Source organism: Ptychodera flava, chromosome 11, assembly GCF_041260155.1.
Source record: "Ptychodera flava strain L36383 chromosome 11, AS_Pfla_20210202, whole genome shotgun sequence".
Lineage (NCBI taxonomy): Eukaryota > Metazoa > Hemichordata > Enteropneusta > Ptychoderidae > Ptychodera > Ptychodera flava.
In genome coordinates, this window is record NC_091938.1 from 23,318,251 (window position 1) to 23,341,565 (window position 23,315).

The 23,315-nt window shown below is 40.6% G+C and overlaps 1 protein-coding gene across 2 annotated transcripts; it reads left to right on the forward strand.

The window, feature by feature from the left end:
• Nucleotides 1-818: 818 nt before the first annotated feature.
• Nucleotides 819-23,315, forward strand: LOC139143863 (interphotoreceptor matrix proteoglycan 2-like). 2 transcript variants are annotated; one of them, XM_070714444.1, is made up of 11 exons: nt 827-1,125; nt 11,799-12,263; nt 12,616-12,698; nt 13,640-13,704; nt 14,565-14,734; nt 15,888-16,062; nt 17,569-17,808; nt 19,121-19,520; nt 20,186-20,230; nt 21,536-21,583; nt 22,440-23,315. In XM_070714444.1, exons 1-11 carry the CDS (start codon nt 1,047-1,049, stop codon nt 22,461-22,463), a joined length of 1,794 nt encoding a protein of 597 aa, XP_070570545.1. In that variant the 5' UTR covers nt 827-1,046; the 3' UTR covers nt 22,464-23,315. The 2 variants fall into 2 exon arrangements, with proteins under 2 accessions (XP_070570546.1, XP_070570545.1); XM_070714445.1 differs by lacking the exon at nt 20,186-20,230 and having other exon boundaries at nt 819-1,125.

Genomic DNA, 23,315 nt, shown 5'->3' on the forward strand with positions numbered 1-23,315 from the left:
CAGGAAAAGAGGTCAACGACCGAAGAGCGTACATTCAATCTACTTCTCAGATTAATCAGAGCTTAAATTTTGTGCACATAGCCAGGGTTAAACATTAGCTTTGCGCATGTCAAATATGCACAATAAAACAATTATCATGCAAAATTGTCGTACACCTGATATTCTGGGTACGATGTCAGCTGGATCATATTTCTGACTCCCGAGAAACCCTGAACAAAAAAACCATGGCCTGCCCTGCCACATCAACGGTCTCGTTTTCTTGCACAGAATGCCCATGGCAAGACATAATATTCTCAACAGTCATTAGAATATGTACGTTCGGCCTACATTTTTTGAAAAGAAGTCAAGTATTGCCTTGAGCCAACGAGGAGTCAGTGTAACCTTTGGTGTTTGTTTCCTTTCACTACGTTTATCAGTTTTTCGAAACTACTTCCGAAATCCTGCTGAACTGCATTGTATTCACCTTGTAAACACGGCCTGTGTGGGTCACGTGTCTGCTTGTACTGTTTGCAGGTGAAAAATTCACGCTGAATTTCAATTATCACGATAACATAGCATATTGGACACAGTTTTGTTGCATTTGTATGGTTAATACTTGTACCCATGTCAACAAAAGAAAATGATGTTTGAACGGGCAAAAATAATATTTTCAAATTTTACCGCAATTGTTCCTTAAAGCTACAATAACACAAGAATAACAAGACGGACAATTGTATCGTCTGACATCACGTGAGACAGGCAATTATTATGTCTCACTCGCACCAATCGACCACACCTGAAATTCAACTGAAAACGCTTACATGACACCGGTGTCAAAATGCACTGATGGATTTCAGTGGTTAGACCTTTACCCTGCACAGTTTGTGTGAGAAGGGAGCTTAGTCATTTAACGGTAACTTATTAACCTGTCGGTGTTTCGCTGTACACAGCCGCTACACGGACCTTATCTTAATTGTGCGCCGACCCGGCAAGTCACAGCCTCTGCCGTTCTCTCCTTCAGCGTCTGGATTTTTTAATTGTTTAAACCAAAACAACATATCGTCGAAATGAAGGTACAAAACACCATTTTGCCACTCGCCATGGCAGTCCTGACCCTGATTCTGGTCGATGACGTCACAACACAAAGTGAGTATTCTATGTTTGCTAGATATGTCTCGCTGCCATTCAAAGGCCATCCGTCCCGCTACCGTCTATTTATACGGTGACTGTTTTGATTTCAATTGTTGACTGTTTGCTCACGTATTTCGCGTTAACCTTCTAACCTATTTATGATGTCTTATTTATACTTAGTGTTAGTCTTTTTTTACTCCTTTATCAATTACACATTATGGAAACTGACAAGTAGGCGAGACACGTGACCAACTATAAGCTGTATAGGAAAATACAATGATTATTATGCACAGTAATTGTTTTTCTCAACACGCTAAAGTATTTTCCCCTCTAAAAAGGATAAAACAGGCCAAATTCTGTGAACTGCGACGGTTACGTCAAAACGTGTTCTGTACCAGTCCGTGTTACATTAGCGCATCACGGAAGTACACAGAATGTGGAACCGAGCCTATTTAAGAGCCGGAAGAATTCAAGTTTTACACTGTCACACAAACACGGCGCTCCATATTTAGGGCGAGAGCGACAACGTTTGGCTTACCATTGTGGCTGTTCATACCGCCCTTGCACAAATACGCCTGTTTTCTCCGTCGCTTTTGCTCGAATGCGTCTTCTCCTGGCCATCGTTCTACCATGCATAAAACCTACCCTCATGGATGAGTATGGTATTTCTAAACTTTAATGGTTTTCGCTATGGCTTTGGGGGAAATGGTTTTTGCTTCGTTCCAGTATAAGCCTACACTGTCCATACAGTGCGTAGATAAGAGTCTATAGAGAGTCTCAATTTGGCGTAAGTTACCGCTCAGTATCTCTGCGGTTATTCATTGAGATTAAGTATTTTTACATGTGGGGCACTAAACTTGTGATAGGAAGAAATCTTAACAGTTGAATGGACATTTATGGCGAGTATACAGGTATACATTAACCACCGTTTGATTTAATCTTTGGTCAAAACAGTCCGACATGAACTAATAGCTTCTAGGCTACTTCGTTGATGGCAACTGGACTACTTGGCTTTTGTAAAATCCTGTAAAATTCTACTTTTTTATACCTAAGTCTGCTACTGTAGGGACATGTTTGCATAGCCTCACACGTAACAGCTGTACAAAAACGCCGCTGCCGCCTCTGATGATGATCGGATGACGATAATGTTGACGACAGCGGCGACGACGATGCGTTCCACATTGTTCAAAACGTTGCTGCGAGGAAAAAAATGCGAAAGAAAATAGGTTATTCAGTACAGTATTTCGTGAATACATTTGTGTTACAGTATAAACTGTCAAACTGATAGATTCATACCAACGAATCGTACGAAGATTTACGCCCAGGCAAGGGTCGATTCATGAAAGTTGGTTTCGGAACCTTTAGAGGTGACCTATATTTTGCCTCTGTCGAACAACAAGGACGGACTCATAAATTGAGGTTTATACTTCGTTGTGTACACCCGATTTAGGGAGCGTTCAGTTATTATGGCCGGGGTGGGCCGGCAACTTCTTCCTGCGCATCAGTCAAAATAAGTGAATCCCCTACCCATTGCACCAAAAAATTGATGACCCCCCTTTTAAGATGACAAAAATTTCATGACCCCCCCAATTGCTTTAGTAAACCTTCACACACAAACACCTCGGGGGGGGGACGATAAACCCCCAAAAAGATTCTCAGATATTTGCAAATGATCTCCCTTACAAACTCACAAGGTGTTAATGATCAATTTTCCCCTTCTGACTTGCTATAATTTTGAAATCACCCATCAAAGGGATTGGACAGAAATTACAGGTGGATCGCAATATTTTTACGCAAGCATGTGTGTACAAAATTTTAATATTTTGATTTAATTGATAATCAGCTGTTGATAATGTTGATTCACTATACATGGTAGTCTATGAGAAAACTATGAATAATTTTTTTCCAATACAAAACTAGCTAAATCTGTGTATTTATAGATGTTTGATAATCATTTTAAAGTACTTAGTTAGATTAGGATGGTTAAAAGTTGATATATGTGCAAGAAATTGGATTTTGGAATTTCAACGAAATGTTGATTCACTACATTGGAGTCTATGAGAAAACTATGAATAATTTTTTTTCAATGCTAAACTAACTTAATCTTTGCTTTTATAGGTGTTTGACAATTGATACAAATGTACTTGATTCAAATAGGGTATTTGAAAGTTCAGATGTGGACAACAATTATGATATTGGAATTTCACCTAAAAGTATAATTTCACTTTTCATGGTACTAGTAGTCTACAAATAACTGTTAAATATTTTCTCTGACAAAACTTGCTACATCTCTAATATGTAAGTGATAGGAATTGTTCATTGCCCTCACAGTGAGCTCGATTTAAAATAAGACAAGCCTCAGAGTTGCCAAGGCAAGATGTTCATGTGACAGATAATTATATTTTTGTTTAGGTTAACAGTTAAATGACTTCAGAGAATGAAATCATGCAGCGAATCATTTTTGTCTCCCAGAATATTTCTGAACACTGAAACTGTTTTGACGGGACGGATACTTATGAAAATTAGGTGACCCTGAGCTGTTTGAAAAATACATGCCCCCCTTTGCAGTTTTCATATTTAAGGTGACCCCCCCCCCCTGGATTTTGCTGGCTCACCCCCGGCCATAATAACTGAACGCTCCCTTATTTGAGAGAAGTGCGCGAATGCAAAGCTTGGTATGCCAAATATTGAAGTAATCACGTAAAGCTCTGTATACTGACTTATCAGGAAAATGTAATCCTGATGTAACTTCTACGAGATTCCGACTCATCTATGTATCGTCTTGCAAGGTACATTTGTTGTATTCTGAACGCACACTGTGTATCGTTTGAAAATTACTGGCGGCAAATACAAATATGGAACTCTGCGACTATATCTTGACCGTGCCGTTGACTTTAGGGTCAAAGGTGAAGGTAGGAACCTGAATAATAGTCGTAAATCAGATGAAAGATGAACGTCTATGGTCGATCTCTGTCACCATTGCTGTAGCGTGTCTTTGAGAGCTGCTGTAAACAAAGTCTCCTAGCTTATTTAGACATGTTGAAAATGTTATTCAAAAGTAAACAATAATACACTCTAGTCGACTAAACCTAGCCTTGTTGTCAGGCTTATGTGTCAACTTAGTCGTAGGACTGAGAGCTGTTCACTGTCGGCGGCATGGAGGTACTAGAATCTGATTAAAATCAGATGTAGAGTACGGCGACGTCTACTTACGCGTACGGTACGGGGTATGCTCTTGCTGTCGCCTCTCCTAGTATATGAGTCGCCTCTACATCTGATTTTAATCAGATTGGGAAGTACTACGGAATATTTATTTGTATTCAATAATTTGTTCCACTTGCTGACAGTCCTTAAGTCACATATATTTTGCCACTAAATCTTACAAGTTAGCCTTGGTCACAGTAAGCCTTCGGCAAACCTTGTACGCTGTTTTCGACGGTAGCGATTTTAGGAGTGTGGAGATGGGAGTGCGGTCGAGTATAGGTCTGATCACTGACAAAAGAGACTTCCTTGGGGTTGTGAATTCGAATCCGATAGCAAAGCATCTAAATTTATTTCCATTTTCCTGTATATAAGCACAGTCACTTTTTTTCTAAAATTTTGCTCTGCGCCTAAGCGCCCCATAGACGTGTTTACATATGCACGTCTATGGGGCGCGTAGGAGCAGAGCGGAATTTTAGAAAACAGGTGACTGTGATATAAGGTGCAACTACCTATCAAAGTAAACACAAAGTCTTTGGCCGAGACAGGGTTTAAACTGTTATTCAAGCTGGTACTCTCTATCTTCCTGGCTATAGATTTGTGGGCCCCTTTTACAGATCTTGCGAAAATTATGTCGGTCCGTCCGGATTAATTTCAATCAAGAATTCTTATTCAACGACACACAGAAGACAAACAGGGTGTGCCAGTTTCAAAGTGCGCCTTTCACGAACGTCCACGGGCCAGTGCTCACGTGACAAGTACCTGATAACGTAGATATGTATTGAAATATTTCAGCAAGCGCAAATATATTGTCTCTGCATTTTGGAGAAGAACTTGAGAAGGGTAGGAAAAGTGCCACAATCCTTTGCCCCGCCATTTTTAATTAGGGTGAACCGATCTGTGCAAATGACTACTTCTACAATTAAATTGCTTAAACGATTTTTTGTATCTATATTTGGATGATAACGAAAATAAACAAAATCATTCAGTTGCAGTGCATTATCGAGCTGGCATGAAAGGGTACGACGATAACGGGGAAGAATGGCACCGTTGACTTATAGAAAGCTATGTAAAATGACGCACTGAATGTAAACATTCCAACCTAAACCATTCACTTATCATTCATTTTACTGCTCACTCACTCGCTCACTCACTCACTCACCTACAGTCTCACTCACAATCTCACTCACTGCATCCTTTACTGAATCATTGACCAACAGACGTGTCAATCCATTCATTTATTCATTCGTTCAACAATATCGCCCCGATGAGCACCGGCTACAGAACCGGAGATGCCTTTTCCGTTGAGCCTAGATTGCTTTACCGTCCGCTTGCCTCCGTACTTCCGACGACACACAGAAGTGTGGGGACGGAGGTACGGAGGCAAGCGGACGGTAAAGCAATCTAGGCTACCTTTTCCGTTGAACCCGTATTATTTATTATATATTATTTGTTCATTGCGATCGCTGAATTGATAGCTATCTTGAGTACAAACGTTTCAAGCCAGAAGTTGCTCGACTTCAGCCGACCCTGATGCTAATGTTCCGATCAGGGCCCCTTATCTATCAGGTGGTGTTATCTTGCAGCAGGCTTTCAACGTAAAAAGGTATTCATCATTGATAACAGCAAATTACGAGGGGGGGGGGGGCTTTATTTGATTTGAAAATTCAGTCAGAAGATACTAGAACCAACGCTTCAGGTGTCATATGAGAGAGACGGTATATAAAATCACTTTTCGTGCGGAGATCCATCAGATTTCTCGGCTTGAACTATAGTTGTGTTTGATCGTTCGATGACGCCAGCCAGTGTACTTCCGCAGAATACATTTGCACAGCGGATGTAATCTTGGTCATCTGGTTGGTCATTAATCGGTGAAACCGCGCCTGACAGATTTGCGAGTTAATGGGCTGGTGAAGAGTAAAAATAAAATCGCTGAAAAGGTTGTTTTCACTCGTTAAATAATGCTTGGAAAGGCAAAAGCAAAAAATTTCCAGCAGGAAAATGGTTTAAGAGCGTATTTACTGGAAAAAAAGTGCATTTTCCGAAGCTAAGTCAAATTTTGCCGCGAAAAATCAAACCCGATGTGTGACGTCAATAGGGGGGACAGCCTCTGCATGATCTGTGGTTGCGTGTAATACGATGGCGACTAGAGTAGTCGATTACCACGACCAAAACAGTGTATATTCGTCCTCTGAGGACGAACAAATGTTAGCTAGATTTTGGACTGTACGCGGTAGCTGTAAGTCTCTAGCAAATTGTGTCAGTCGTACAGACAATACGCTCGCTCGTAGTCGTACTGTCCGTATTACGCTCTATGGTATTATTTATGGTAGTCCTTCACTGGCTTCAGAGAGAACGCTCGCTCGCACTGCCCGTATTATCGTACTGTCGTCTCATGTCAGTCCTGACAAGACGATATAGACTATAGGCTACGCTGATAAAGGTTGAAACGGCTAGACTGTCAGGGCCAAATAAATCGGGGTTGTGAAAATTTCCAGCCGAAACCTACTACGTGCCAAAACATCGAGAAACCGGTGGAAAGTGTGTATGATCTGTTGCTAGTGTTCTAGTGTGGCGTTTTCCGAATCCAATCATGTTTACAGCCGAAAACTTTAAATCATTGACATAGCTTTGACATGAGATTCAAAACCCTCAAATTTATGCCCGTATAAAACTTGGAAAATTGTTCTCCATAATCCTATCTCAGTATTTCACTGTACATTTATATTCCCAGCAATCTGTAGATTGACCGACTGTACAGTGTGTCCAAGGTCACGCCCTGCCACGCACAGTTAAACATTCTACCGTTCACGTTTTTAAATATGAATTTCTGATATTTTTCACAGATGAATTTCTTCGATAATTTGAGCTCAGGTGTGTTGTAGTTGTAACTTGTACACTGAATTCGTCGTCGAGTGTGAATGGCATGATCCCGGGCGTATGAGATCATTTAGTGTGCAGTAAATATACGATGTTGCACAACACATGGTTTGGCCACATAGAAATGCTTGGAAAGCAAGCACAGCAGTCATCGTTGTCTTTGGTTACTGAGAACTCGCGAGGTAGAACTACACCACCAAAATGACCTAGCCAATCACTAGTTTTCTTAATATCTTATAAATCAGGGCTTGCCTTCTGGAAAATCCGTGATCGTATCCGTGCGATTGGCAAAACAATCGGCAAGTGTTTGTAATAAACTACGCTCGAGGCTACAGGGGTAAAATTAATCCGCTTTGCTTCCACAAACTTGGTCCATTTTCTGGCCAGATTTTCATCCTTCGGCCATTGAAACAATTTTGATTCTGAATGAGAACGATGCATAGAGACACAACGCTTAGCAGTTCTCTGTCCCTAGCCCTGCCTTACAACTTTTCACAATGGATTTGGAGAATGCGTGCCAAAGCACCATGGCGTGAATAGCTGGCGTCAGCGATCGATGTCCTCGGATGACGTCATACCCGACATTTGCCGAAGATTACCGAAGATTTGTATCTTCGTATCCAAGGGCGTCGCTAGGGCCTTTATTCGGAATTGGGAGGGCAGTTTTGAAAAATTCCAATGCTGATGTTTCTTTGACCATTTAAGTCGTCAAAATGAACAAGCAATAAAATTTTCAGTTTTACTCTTCACCAGCCCTTTAATGGGACGTTTTACGGCAACGCTGAATGATCGTAGATATTCCAGAGAGCAGGAGAACAGTGTTTCTGATATCAATCGTCACTAGGTGCAAATTCCACCAATTAACCAAAAACAACCAATTAGCCCGTCAATGGACCTTATACGTATTACTATTTATCATTTGAAATATATACAGGATTTTCCGCACCATTGCATGTGCCTTGCTTGCTTAATGGGTATTATGAATGCGATGTTGATTAATAATTGCAAAATGACGCCCAAATACTAACACAAAACACGATACGTATATGATGGGTCTCGAATCCCCGAATTCATAGATACCGGCACAATCAACTTAAAAAACGTGACCTCAGCAATTGAATATTTAATTAAGTACAATCGAACCTCAGGCAGTGTTACAAAGTTTGCCATCCCCCACCTTGTAGAATACTTAGTCAGATAAAAAAGGTTTGTGTTTCGATAACCTGACCTACCCTATATTTGAAACCCTCCGACCCTAAACTTTTTTGGCATTTTTAGAAATCACGCATAATTTTGCAAAATGTCGCTGCTTTTGATAGTTCGTACCCGTTAAAATGTAAAATTAAAAAGTCCCCAGCTCTTATGTGATTGATAAGATCGTAGGTCGATCAATTTATACGTCGCTGATTGCTATCCAACATTAAATAAGACTTTAATAAAATGTCTATATGAATGCATGAAAAGGTTTGTGTTTTAAGCCCCCATGCTTACTCACGGGACCTCGGTGATGTCGTGCGGCTATCAGTCCATCCGTCTGTCTGTAAACACGAGTTCTCAACTGACTGCTTGCCAGATGAAACTGGAATGAGATGTTCAGGTGTAGCACGGAAAACTGGATAGAGCCTTTAAGTTAGTTGGCGAGGATTGCATAAGTTTTAGACATCCTGAAAAAAAGTGTTCAGAGCTTAAAATAAGTTTGGGCCGTAGCTTATTAGTACTCAGCTAATGCTAAAATAGATCTAATATACACATTATTTCAGGTTCGAAAAAAGTGTTCAGTGCGGAAGGTATTCTAACACATGCTCATGGTAAAACAAACGAAAAATCAAAGACACAAAATAAAAAATTTACCTACCAATCACATGTTGTAAAGGGCGTGTCATGCCATTTAGGGAGTCGTCATTATTTACAGCTTTGGGGATCGGAGGAATATGAGGGCGGGGGGGGGTGGTTAAAAATATTGCAAACTTCAAGTGGGTTGCTCAAAATGTGGAGAGGAAGAAGTGGGGGTTACTCAATTTTTTTTGTGCTTATTAAATTGAAACACCTCTCAGATTGCACCATTGCACACATAAATTTCTCAAAATTTTCGATGCGAGAGGGGGACACCCCCTCTCGTACTCTCCCGTTCGGCTGTTCTAACAGTTTTTCTTAGTAAAAAAAACAAACAAACTAAAAACACCTCTTATAATGCACCAGAATGCACCATTGCACACATCAATTTCTCAACATTTCCCATGCAAGATAAGGGACAGCCCCCTGATGCTTTCCCCTTCAGCCTCTGGCGTGTTCTCCCCCCCCCCCCGTACTATCAAATTCTGCCTAGTCAGATATCCTAGTGAAAAACCTGTCATGATAACCATCCAAATTAATATGGTTGGATACTGGTTACAGCGTGAGCTTTGATATCTGTAGTTTGTCGTCACTTTGAATTTTCCTTTTGTTGGTTTCACCTTTTTCAACCGTCATGAGATAACCGATGATACTCAAGCAGGGTATACCAGGATTTGAAAGGTCTTTGCTATTGCTGTATTTGTGTCAAATTTACAAATACATGTATTGGTATTTAACTTTTCTAAAAAGGGGTTCAGTAGGGGGGTTACTGAGAGTTTCCGATGAAATTCCTCCGACCACCCCAGGCAGTAAATAATGGCGACTCCGTTAGTCACAGGGTCGTATCCGAGCCGCGGGAAGTGCCCTGAAAATCCACTGACCTGATTTTCGGGGTCACTAAGTCACTTTTTTACAAATTTAAAAATAGAGAGACGGAAGAGTTGGTGCTAAGTCGACAGGTCATCCTCACCGACAGAAGAGGTCAACAGGTCTTTTGTTAAGAATGTCGAAGTGCTACTTTTTTTGTTTTTATACAGGTCTCAATCAGCAATGCCCGACATTTAGTGCAGGGTGTAGTTTTAAATTATGACACTTGTTGCATTTTTAGGTGGGTGGGGTTTTTATTTATGGCACTTGTTGTAATTTTGGTCAAGTCTCTCTGACCCGTTTGATATTCTGATATTGCTGTACCGCGTTCGCGAAGATAAATAACAAATTTCATTGCACTGTTCGCTCTGTAACATTTTCAGCTCCTGTGTACAGTACTGTTATCCGTCTGTCTGTCTGTCTGTCTGTCTGTAAACACGATTTCTCAAAAGTAGATAATCAGTTTCAATTGAAATTCAGTGTACAGGTGTACATACTGTACATACCAAGAATAAAGAACCGGAAAGAGTGTGGTCGGCATATCTATTGATGTGACATATTTGTGCCTACACCCGTGGCCACTTACGGCATAGGCCCTCGAGTTTATTTTTCTCGAGGGTCTATGCTTACAGTAACTGTTGATTAAGCCTACTTGATGCAGTCAGAAATTCTGCTTGTATAAAGACAAAACAGACCCTGCCAAGGGTTATAAATGACAGCTAATGATTGGCACACTGTGTTAAACATTGAGACACAAGATACCACTTCTATTCACTTCTAGTTTATTGAGGCAACATGTTTTTTATGAGATCACTGCTATTAGCGTCACACAAACTTGTGTGTCCCATGCAGACAGTGTGTCTGTGATGATAAAGGAGAAAAATATGCACCAGAAAATTCATATTAGATCTACAGAGAAAATCTGTAAGTTACAACGACACCAGTTTTTTCCTTTGGTTGTGGCGTAGATAGGACAAAGAAGTTGCCTGAACAAGACTTGTACATGGACCAGTGCATGGTAATGTCACAGGCGAACTGGACATTGATAGTCTAAAAATATGATATTATTTTCGTAATTATTAAAAATAATAAATCGTAATTATGAAATATTAATATCACTAAAACCGAATTAGTATTCTATCCGGGTTGAGCTTCCTTTTTGCGGAGCAGCACTCGATAAAATCGCTGTACGTGTATAAGTTGTGTATTACAAAGGCGGCCGGTCAGCCTATCGGGGCGTCCAATATACTGGGAGCATAGAAAAGGGAAAGGAATTTTGTCAGCTTACACAGCCAGTCCTCTCTACATGACTTTGAAAACTGCCTATTTTACTCGCCAGTTTATCAACTATCAGTTATGCAGCGGAGATATAGCGATTTAAATGGTAGGGGCCTGACATACAATACACATGCCTTTACAGTAATGAACACTCTGAATTTATTGCATAAAATTCCAGTAGAAATTAACTGTGATAACAACGGTATTCAAACGTTGTGCCTATCACTCAATTAAAAAAACTGAATGTCAGGATCAAGGTATGCGTTTTTCTTAAACTTCCCGGTTTCATGTGATACCCAGTATTTTGTCTAGATGACAGCCAAATCGTACCAGGTAAACACTTAAGTCAACAAAGTAAAAGGCGCTACTGGTATTGACTTAGGGGGAGAGAGACAGAGAGACAGACATTTCGCCTGAATGACACCCATATCGGTGCACTTGAACTTTGCAAGGACATAAATTGATTGATTGGACGGGTAGACGGTCAACCAGATAAGAAGGCAGACGCATACAGACAAACGACAGACCTATAAAGACAGATTTCGAGAGTAAAAACAACTGCTTTTAACTGAGATATTGTGACCTCTCTATGTCCCTAATAATCACTGCTCCTGTTGTAACAACATCAGGTCCTACTGCTACAACGAGCCAAGCAACAACTACAATGCAAGCAACGTCCATCGATAACACAGAAAATACCAACGGCGCAACAACATCTGACGATCCAGGAACGACAGAAGCGCAACCGTCGTCCAGTGATGCCAACGGTGCAACAACATCTGACAGTACGGCAACGACAGAAGCGCAACCGTCCTCCAGTGATGCCAACGTTGTAACAACAACATCAGACAGTACGGCAACGACAGAAGCGCAACCGTCCTCCAGTGATCCTCAGACTGGTACAGAGGAGAGTACAGATCTAACCTCGGAGAGAACCGACAGCTCCAGTAGCCCCACAACAGCATCGACTACAGGCGCTCAAACCACAGCAGCCCCTCCAGCGCCCACGACCCCTCCCAGCGAACAGGACCCGACAGATGAGCCCCCACCGGGTAACTATCCCAGGGATAAAGATGTGACGGATGAAATAAAAGGTAAGAAAACAGTGGCTGATACCAACATAATGGCATTTGTATTCTACATCCGGGAACTATTAGTCAATTGCGCCGAGGAAAATAATAACACAAATTGAACACATTGTGTATATGATAAAGGTTACGTGAAAAATACGGAAAATTCAGGTCACACTGCATGTAGCTATCTGTATGTATATTCTTTTTGATATTTGATATTTATATAAATAGTAAATGTTCTTTTCTGGATGTTTTGTCAAATGATTCATAAGCTTTATTCTTCCATTATCATTTCTTCTCTTTAAATTATTATGACCCCTGGCCCAGTTTCCATATGTCTCTATTACTGGTCTGCCCTCGCTTCTCTCCGCAGACTATGAAAGAAGTTATGGATTCGAAATCCTAATAGTCAGTGAAACGCTGATAACCTTCAATGAAACCGAGTTCATGATAGAGGTAAGTAAAATATTCAAAGCGTGCCTTCCGTGCGGTCTGGCTCATGCAGACAATAAGCTTATTTTTTCAATGTTTTGTAAAGCATTTGACGGAAACCTGTCACGATTTGTCGACGAATTCACAAACCTGACGACCTCCCTCCGGGGCTTTACAACAAAAAGTATTTTCGCCTCTGAGAAGAGCCAGTTTCTCCGATATGTGTCCGACCATGTTGACAGCAAAACGATTTGAACGTTCACCCAGTGATACTTTTCAAGATACGTCCGTGATATTTACTGCTTGTTCAATTTGGAAATTCTTTCTTGAAAGTTAAATGTCGTCAACAGACTCTCTCTAGAACCTTACAATACCGCTATCATCGGCAACGAGCAATTTAAAACTTCCTTAGTTGTCGAAATTATCGTATTTACCATGATAAGGCCAAAGAAAAAAATGTGCTGTTCCGATAACCCGACCTACCCTATTTTTTGCCTGCCAACCCTAAAATTTTCAGAGCTACGTAAACACGGAAGTAAAAAAAAGAAAGGAAAAAAACCCGTAAAATCACGCGTTCGTTACCAGGCATTTGATTTTTGCTTGAACGAGGATCTCTTTTATATTTTTATTCCATTTATAAGTATGATACATTTTTCTGGAAATGTTACGGCTATTGTTTGATCGCCCTGAACCCCTGAAAAATGCATATTTAAAAATAAAAATATTTTGGAAAAAAAATCCCTGCCGACCTACCGACGCTATTTTTGAAAACAATGTTATCGGAACAGCATAATTGATTTTTTTTGTCCTAAGCATCCTGGCTGTCGGTTTTTCTCTGTCTGTCTGTCTGTCTGTCTGTCTGTCTGTCTGTCTGTCTCTGTCTGTCTGTCTGTTTGTCTTTGTCTCGCTCTCCGCACTCCGCACTCTTAACTCATCCTGCATCAAATTACCTTTTTAACATGTAGATGGAGCCTTTTTACGACAATGAAGATCTACCAGGATTCAAGGAATTCAACATTGTGGATATACGGTAAAATGACAATCCTCTTTTTACATAGTTTACGTCACATAGTACATTCTCTGCGGACTTACTCCAACCTAAGTAGACGTCTAAGCTCTAGCATTATCATTGCCATTGTGGCAGACTGTCCGCGGGCAGTGCAGAACTAATTGACTTGCATGTAGAAATGCACGAAATACATATTTACATCATTGTCATTTTGCTGTAGACTTCACACAAAAGACTTAATAATATCAGTAATATTCATTAGATTAACGTATTGAAATCAGTGGTGTCACAAATTGTTCTCACCAAGATAAAATGAACGAGTATTCCCCTTAAAGATTTTGCTAGAAAATGGCTGACTCGGCAGGTTTTTAATATTTTTGCTTGATAAAGGTCTGATTCCATATCTTTTATCACGTAGCCAGAAACCTGTTTGTATCTTCAATAATTTGAAAGGCACTACTCGTAAAAGGACGTTTCGGAAATCCTTGCCGAAAGAGATTACAGTATTGCAATCTTGCTCAGCTTCCTATTTCTTTTAAGCTGTCCTTTGTCATAAAGTAGTGTGAGCGGCACAGAGAATAAGATGTATTTCCCTAGATTGTATTGAGAAAGTTAGACGGCAACATTTCTTTCTGTTTACGTGACAGAGTCGAAAATAAGATACAAAAAATATTCCAAATCGGGTAAGGATTGCCACAATCTATAAATAACGTACACACAAGAAAAGTAAACATAATTATGGGAAATTTGAATTCAAGGATACTTCAAGGATATCATTTTATACGCCAGGTATACCATAATTTTCAAGCTATCAAAGCTATTTATAGCCAATGTCGGTATTGGTTATAACTGGGTTGACCTTTTCTCTCCGTTCCTTTCAGCACCGGTTCAGTCATAGTAAATTACACGGTAGTTTACACGCAAGTACTTTTGGAGGACTATGCTGGTAGCGACGTCAGCGTTGAATATGTTTACGAGAAAAGTCTACAACGGTATTATGATGATCCCAACGCCAAGTACTCATTGAATGAGACCTTTACTCAGTACGAAGGTAGATCAGACCTTAGTTTCTTAAAAGAAGTGCTGGGTACACTGGAGTTTGAAAGTCCGAATATCTGTCCCCGTGGCGCATCACTGCCTTAAAACTTATCAAAAAGGTAGATTTTGCCCCGGGGACAGTTATTCGAACTCTCAAATTTTTACAGTACTTTTCTGTCCCATCGCTTGTAGGGTATCATTTCGAAGCTCCTGGAAAAAGAAAAAAATTCTCCATCATATTTTTTGAAAAAAAATTTTATTTTCCCCGTTGAATTAACACAAGGATGTTGGCCATTTTGAATTTAAAATATCGGTAAATGCTTGGTAATTTGTTTCTCTAGTACCAAAATTTGCACTGCTATCATTGATTTATATTCTTGATTTGGTAAGACAGCGGTTGAACGTTTCATTGTGGAAAGTTTGAGCAAAAGTTGAAGCCTTTCACTTTCGCGGCGCATACTACCTTAACGAGGATACTGTTGGTGTTGATAGTCTAGGCATTGCTCCCAAGTTGTTTCTCTAGTTTCCCAAAATTTGCACTGCTATCATTGATTTATATTCTTGATTTGGTAAGACAGCGGTTGAACGTTTCATTGTGGAAAGTTTGAGCAAAAGTTGAAGCCTTTCACTTTCGCGGCGCATACTACCTTAACGAGGACACTGTTGGTGTTGATAGTCTAGGCATTGCTCCCAAGATTTAATTCCATCTTCAAATTTAAGTGGCGACAACGACTTGATATCATCGATCCGACAATTCTTCATTTTTCACCGTGACAAAGGGTCTCTCCTCCCTCCGCAACTCTCTCAGATTAAATATCGACCATTTGGTATTTGGACGGGGCGGCCAACAGTGGATAACAATTGACACCCCCCCCCTTCCGACACAAAATAGTCACACGAATGGAAAATAGAAAACGTGTGAAGTCTTGAAAAGAAGTATGCAATCCATGCTCATTCAGCCCTGACAACAAAATGGCAAATTGAGAAACACGAAAAACCTTCATGTCCTCGATCCGCTCACGAGCGATTTCAAGATTTCACGGCCGGTCCCTTTGGAGCACTGTGAATAGTTTAAAGAGTGAAAAATGTACATGAAAATCAATTTTGATGTAGGCAGCAATCGCCATGTTTACCTTTTTTGTGTCTTTATCGTCGTTTTGCTGTAGAATTGGAGTCAGGGAATTTGTGTGAAGTGGAGGCGTATTGTGACGACAACTACGAGTGCACCGTCAGCGATAACCCGTTGAAAGTCCTCTGTGAATCCAGCTCTCAGTGTCTAGAAGGGTACTGTAAAAATGATGGTTATTGCACCCACGATGAAGACAACAATCCCGTTTGTTGGTGAGTACATGGAGGCACGCTACCTCCCTGGTAACTAACAGAACAGCTTGGTCGCCGAATAAATGCAGAATAACAGAAATGTTCCCTTCAACACGTATATTCAAGAGTTACAGACTACAAAATCGCTGTCGAAAATTTCTCAGACAACTCATGTTTCGCTTGAACTTGAAACAGTCGGCGATTATACCATGCGCACTAGGTTAGAAACTGTCTGTTGTTGCTACAGTGGATGGTACATGTACATGTTTTGGCAGAAGGATGGACAAGTAACACCGCCACCTAGCGACTAACAGAAAGTTGATTTTTCGTGTTGAGGACGCTGTGTTACCCCTCTCTCTCTCTCTCTCTCTCTCTCTCTCTCTCTCTCTCTCTCTCTCTCTCTCTCTCTCTCTCTCTCTCGTTTCCTATCCCACTCCTCAAATCATGCCAAAATGTCTAGTGTTCAAATTGTCGAAACAGCTTGGATAATGTGTTATTTCCGATGTTCTTGTTGAACAATTGAATTTCCGTCTGGCATGGCATGTGTTAGCCTAACATTTGTATTTCAAAATACTTTTGGAGGACTGTAAAGAAAATGCATTCGTTCGTCTGAAAAAAGATAATAATTTCATAATCAAAGACTTCAAGATATTGTTCCTTTGAAGTTCTCTATTATCAAAAGGGTTACTCATGTTGTGTCTACTTGTGTGTGTCAACACCCCGTCTGTTCTAAAATGTGTAAGGCTTTCTGTTTGGCAAAGTCTCCACTCCCCCTCCCGTGTCCAGATTGTTTTTCGGTCCTTTAACCCTTTCACCACCATGGTTTTTCCCAAATCCATTGTTTTCTATGGTAAAGTTGGACCTGTACACAGGGAACTGGGGTGAAAGGGTTAAGGTAGAATGCGCTTCTGGGACAGATATTCGGACTCCCAAAAGTTCGCAATTCTTCTGTGGTCTTCCACTTGTGGGAGAGCTCATTTTGAAGGTCTTGGAGCAAACACAATTTTCACCGGCTGAATTTTGTGAAAAGTGAAAATATCATTTTTCCAAAAGTTTTGACACGGGGATGGTGGCCATTTTCAGTGTTTGGAAATATTGGTAACTTATTGCTCTAGTACCAAACTTTGCACGGTGGCCCTAATTTTTTATCGCTGATTTCGAAATGGAGTTTTTAAAAGTTTCCCTAGGGAAAGTTTGAGCAAAAGTTTAAGGCTTTTAATTTTGAGGCGCGTGCTATACCTTAAAGGTATACAGTCACCTGTAATCTAATTATGCCCATATATGGTCAAAGGGTCGTTCCTTGGTATTCAAAATGCCCATGTGAGGGCGCTGTTTTTAAAAAGCGGCCACCCTCTTAAAATCTCTGATTGGTTATATTTTCTCTTTCCATGGTAACTGTGGCAAAATTGGAACTGGTGACGGTATACCTTAATCAGTTATACCAAGTGTGCGTCTGACAGCCACACCCGCTGTCACGCGAGCGTTTATATACATCTGATCACTATCCTTGCCCCCTTCTTTTACCAGGTGTCCGAGTGATTCGCAGTATTGGTACCGAGGAGAAACCTGTGAACACAGAGTGAACAGGGTCTATCTCATATTGGCTATTTCTGGAGGACTACTCCTGCTCGTGATAATATTTTCTTCCGTCGTATGCTGTGTCGCGACGTGTTGCAGAGGCAGCGACGCGGAAGAGGAAACGCAGAAACACGAAGAAGTCACGGCAGCTAGCGACGCTCAACCCGAAGAAAATGAGCATTTCCACAGGTGATATTGGTTTCCCATGAATATACTGATAAAGTCCAACGAAAAAGTCGCTACGATAATTCCCTGCCCCACGTTTAAGCATAGACCAGATGCTACGCAATGTACCGTCAAAGATGTTCTCGTGTTCACCCTTGCAGGATACATCCACTTTTAGCCAATCAAACGAGGTTTTACATATTTAAGCTCGCTACAGTCCATCCATACCTCTCAGGTTGATCAGTGTCCCTATATATGCTCTAACTTTAATGGCCACATTTCTCATCACTGTAATACCGAAGGAATACAGCTTACAGTGACTTGTGTTATGTCCCTACGCAAATGTCGTTTCAGAAATGAGGCGATATTTAGCAACATTGTAATATTGAAATTTTTCAAGGCATCGTATTATCGCAGTTTACATAATTTATGGAACCGTTTTACCGAAAAATCAGAGGGACCACGCCCATCCCTCTACATACACTGAGATGATCACTTGTTCTTGCTCTCCCACAGAGTGACTTGGCCCTACATGCACAAGTATGGCTGACTTTCTGCACGGTAACTTCACTGTAAACCAGTAACATAACACCATAAAGTCTTGGCATCGTACATCCAGGGCCGCAGCTTGCGGGCATGAGGGTGGGGGGGGGGGGTTTCTACAATCAATATGTAGATTTATGTAAATTAAACAAACCCTACCTAAGCTTGGTTCTGCCCCCTTCGGCAATTTGGTCAGCCTGACGATTGCGTTCTCCCGAACTTCTGCAGAAACAAACAATAGCAGCGGATGAAGAGTTCGATAAATTGCGAAGGATGCATACAAGTGGTAGCTGCATGGTCTTGCCTTGTTACCGGTACCTTTGTTCAGAAACTAGTTCATCTTTCTTATATGGGCGGATATTACGTGAAAGTAAAAAGGCTGCAAGAAGAACACTGAATATAAAAAGCGATAATTAGGGTCGAAGTCGCAAGCTGTAGTGTCAGTTTATTTGACTTGGCCCAGTTTGTGTAAAGGGAAACCGTCGTCGGAACTGCACCTGTGCGAGTTTCTTGTTTATAAACAGTGTATTTCGTGCACGATAGATGCACCTCATCATCATAGCTGAAACATTCAAATTATACGATGTAGACTATGGCAGACATGTTTTAACTCTTCATCAATCACCATCTTACCTTGGATACGGTATTTACATTGGTCGTATAGGTCCCATATCACCTTTGAGCTCAGTTCCGACTACTGTATCCCTTTAAGACTGGGATGAAAGTCGCTATATAGATCAAGTATCATATAAGTTTGAGAACAAATTACAACATTTTTCGGTTATCTTTTCAGATTTCTTGAAACATTCCAAATGCCAGAGATGTACCAGCCGAAAACGTCCGATTCGTCAGGGAAAGACGTCGAGGAAACTAAACTCGGGGAGCCGTCGGCAGTTATAGTCGGCGACAAAACGGAAATCCCGAGCACCGAATACGACAAACGTCTCTCCGGCATCAGTGATTCTGCAGCCGTTTATGCCGACGCGTCGAGCTACGCACCAAACAGTAATTACCAGGGGTACATCAAGCCCGTCGCCGACAACAGAAACCCCGGCTTTACCAACCCAGACTTCACGGCAGAGGAGGAGGGGGCGTACTCAACGAATATACCACACAACCCCCGGGAACAGGTGGCACTAGCCTATGAAGCTAAAAATCTCGTGAAACAGAAGAGGATAAGCCGCGAGATAGAGGTAGGCGCGGCCGAGAAATTGGTCTGTCCCATGTTAGAAGTTAACTTCTGAACTCAGGGCGTGGCTAGGCATTTAACAACCTGCCACTCATCCCGCTTGAAAGACAGAACTCTGGGATTTAAGTCGTCATTTTCGGCGACAGATGAAAGCGCTGAATCTAAATGAAAAAATGAAATAATTACAGTTTTGTATCGCTCAACTGGCAAACCATTGAATTTAAATAACAATGGAATACGTCCAAGACAAAATTCAATGCGTTAAATTCCTCTCAATGGAAACTTGATATTTTGCAGTATTTCACTCAGCAAAAGATTCACGAGAATTTTGTAGGAAATACTAATTTTAGAGAGCGTCAAAGTAGTTCTTTTAACGAAGTTTAAGTAACCTCCTCTAAGATCCATGTGGAAACCTTGTACATGTAGTTGTATGAACACACTGCCCCCTCCAAACAGAACAACACTAACGAAAACATACGACAACATAGGCGTCCGTGAGAAAAGTTATGAAACCTTGATGTAGGTGTGCAGGGTACACAGCACACCGTTATTTTGTGTATGAACTCAGCCTCCCTGTTTTGTCAACACAATGAGCATGTTGAAGAGGTCATCATGCTCGTTTTGCATCGCTGTTGTTATATTTGGTTTCCCTCTGGCTTGTACTTTTAGGACTTCCAGAGATACATCCCACCTGCCGATCAAAATACCACAGCGGTAAGATTTGTGCTTAACCCTTTCGGTAGAATGTGCCTCGGGGAACAAAGACGTCCGGACGCTCAAATTTTTACGTATACTTTGCCGGGTTCATGCTTTTGGGACTTTTCGCCCTCATGTTTTCGAGAAAATTGAAAACATAATTTCCCTAGGGACTATTACCACACATAAACGGGCACTTTGAATTTCAATGTCGGTGACTTTTAGGAAATTTGTGTCTCAAGGAGCAAATTTGCAAGGTGACCCCTGATTTTTCCCCTGAACTTTGAAAAGGAATGGTTTAAAGTTTGAGCATAATAACAAAAACGTTGAAAACTTTCAGTCTCGAGGTGCGTACTACCTTAACATTGTTGTGTTTCAAACAGAACGGCGTCCCTGTTAGTCAGAACTAATCTGTAATGCGTCAGTGAGAATCATCACTGATTGAATAAACAAAGTCAAGGCTGCAAGAGAGAACAAATAGCAGTAGATATCGTCTCTCTCGGCCAGTTATCTATTTTTGTTTGGCATTCTTGAATCTAAATGTCTACTTACAAACATACATAAGTATGTGCAGCAAGCATATACACATACACACATACATACATACATACATACATACATACATACATACATACATACATACATACATACATACATACATACATACAGCAGTGTTCGAAATTCGTGGAAAATATCAACCAGTCACCACGACTGGTAACTTCAAAAAGTTGCCTGTCCTGCCAAAAACTTACCAGTCCTGATACTGCGATTAATTTTATGTGCCTAAGTATTTTTGTTATGCGCTGTTGAGTAGGATGAATTTACGGGGAAGAAAACTGTCTTGCCATAAAATTTGTATGGGAGCCCGGAGAAAAAATAGCAGACATAGTTTTAAAGAAGACTCCCCACGCTAAAGTCAACCTGTCCGCCGGACTGGTAACATTTTTATTTTACCAGTCCGGCAGAAAAACAACCAGTCTCGGACTGCCGGACAGGTGTTATTTCGAACACTGCATACAGACATACAGACATACATACATACATACATACATACATACATACATACATACATACATACGTACATACATACATACATACATACATACATACATACATACATACATACATACATACATAATATATTGCTACCTACCCACCTTCCTACCTACCTACCTACCTACCTACCTACGTAATACATACATAGATACATACATACAAGATGTACTTATCCCTTCTTTTCTGCGACCTCAGCTTTTCAGTATTTTTCCTCCGTGTCTTGCTTTGTTGCTCAGTACTTAACACATAATCACTGTATGTTTTCAGGATACCACTGCAAAGTACGCACCCTACGGCTACCCCACAAGTGGAACGGTAAGCAAGTTCCTGTCCTTGAATCTTACCAAATACCTATTGCACAGCCAGTATGTGTAATCAAATGCTACCGCTGGCGACTTAATTTTAGTCCGGACCAGAATTCATTGGTCAACAATAACATTGAATTTTGTATGCAATGCTGTGTGTTAAGATGGCCAATTCTTTGAATATCAACATACTGTATAGAGAATAATAATAAGATAAATGTGTCGGTTTCCTTGAACAAAATTGATTACATAATATTATTAAAATTTACATCTAACATCCGTTTAATGTCGACGAGATCATTATTATTTGTATGATAGTACTAGCACGTCACGTGAGCCTATATAATTCTAAAGACCTAAAGCTATGCTTATTATACACCAAATTTCAAATCGACTAGACTAGGTCATCAGAAGAAGCTTTTTAAATATTTTGGGAAAATCCAATATGGCTGCTAGGTCACATTACCAATCGAAATTTGTATACCTAGGGACATATAGGCTTCTGTCAAAGATAAGTATACTGAAGATTGGAAGAATCGGCTTGCATGGCGCCTGCAGCTGTGTGCCGACGACACTCTCCAATTGGGGTTGGAGGTCACGGAATTCTTCACGTTTCAACTATGGTGGCGCTCTGAGGTTTCGGACATACCTATCGGCAAAACAACACCGCATGAATATTTCCGTCACTCGCTCACAGGTCAAAAAGAGATGCTTTCATTTCAATGTCGTGAAAACTTACTAGCTATTGTCCTTTTTATTTTGCCTCAAACTCTAATTGTGTTTTCGTTGTCTTTCCTTAAAACGGGGTTCCATTAAGATTGCAACTTGCCAATCGTTTTGTTCAACTTATTTCCATACATTCACAGATTCCAGAGGCTGACTACATGTAGGAAGAATCCGAAAATGGTCCTTCGTTAACCAAGAAGGAGAGTTGAAGAATAACAAGGACGTCGGGCCCAGCGAGAAGCAATGCGTTGATAGCTAACAATTTGACTAACAACTGTTTATAATTTACGCCCTAACGTATCCGAGCAGTTTCCAGACACACTCACAGGAAAGTGTAAGCAATTCGAAGGCAGATTGTATGGCGAAATGTCTTTCATTGGAATTAAACTTTTAAGAGAACACAGATGGTATTGCTCAATGAATACACACCGACAAAATAGAACACTAAGTACAAATGTAACAAATTTACTAAAACTGACCTTTCAAATTTCAAATCATTGTCAACAGCTTTTTAGCGGGAACGATTTTTACAAGGCCCACTGATTTTTTTTCCTAATCAAGATAATTATTATAATCTGAAAGTGCTCATATTTGTTTATAATAACCACTTTGTTGTATTTTTTTAGCTCTGAAAATTTCTCGTGACATCTTAGTCTAAAGTGAAGAGAACATTGGCAAAATGCGGTCGCAATCTTCAGTGATCATTCAGCGAAATGCGATTCTAACTTCAGGTTAGGAAGACTGAAGCGGTGACTTAAAATGTCGTTACATCGGCATTTTGAGCTCCGCCGGTAAAGAATTGACGGGTGTTCAGTCGACATTATCTACAACTATATTACCGCTCCTAACGAGCCGCACTGACAACAAATCTTAGATTTTCTTCGAATCATGTACAGAGTTTTGAACATCTGCCGCTATCTTTCTAGGTTTCTTTCGTATTTCGTGTAAGTACCGTCGTTTTCAACAGTTACGTGAGTGAATAAACGAACTTTACAATGGTTGTAATTTACACAAGA

Coding starts and splice junctions, on each gene's coding strand:
- LOC139143863 (XM_070714444.1), top strand. CDS start 1,047: ATGAAGGTACAAAACACCATTTTGCCACTCGCCATGGCAGTCCTGACC. Junction 13,705..14,564: donor TTCAACATTGTGGATATACG/GTAAAATGACAA, acceptor CGTTCCTTTCAG/CACCGGTTCAGTCATAGTAA. Junction 19,521..20,185: donor GGATAAGCCGCGAGATAGAG/GTAGGCGCGGCC, acceptor TTGTACTTTTAG/GACTTCCAGAGATACATCCC.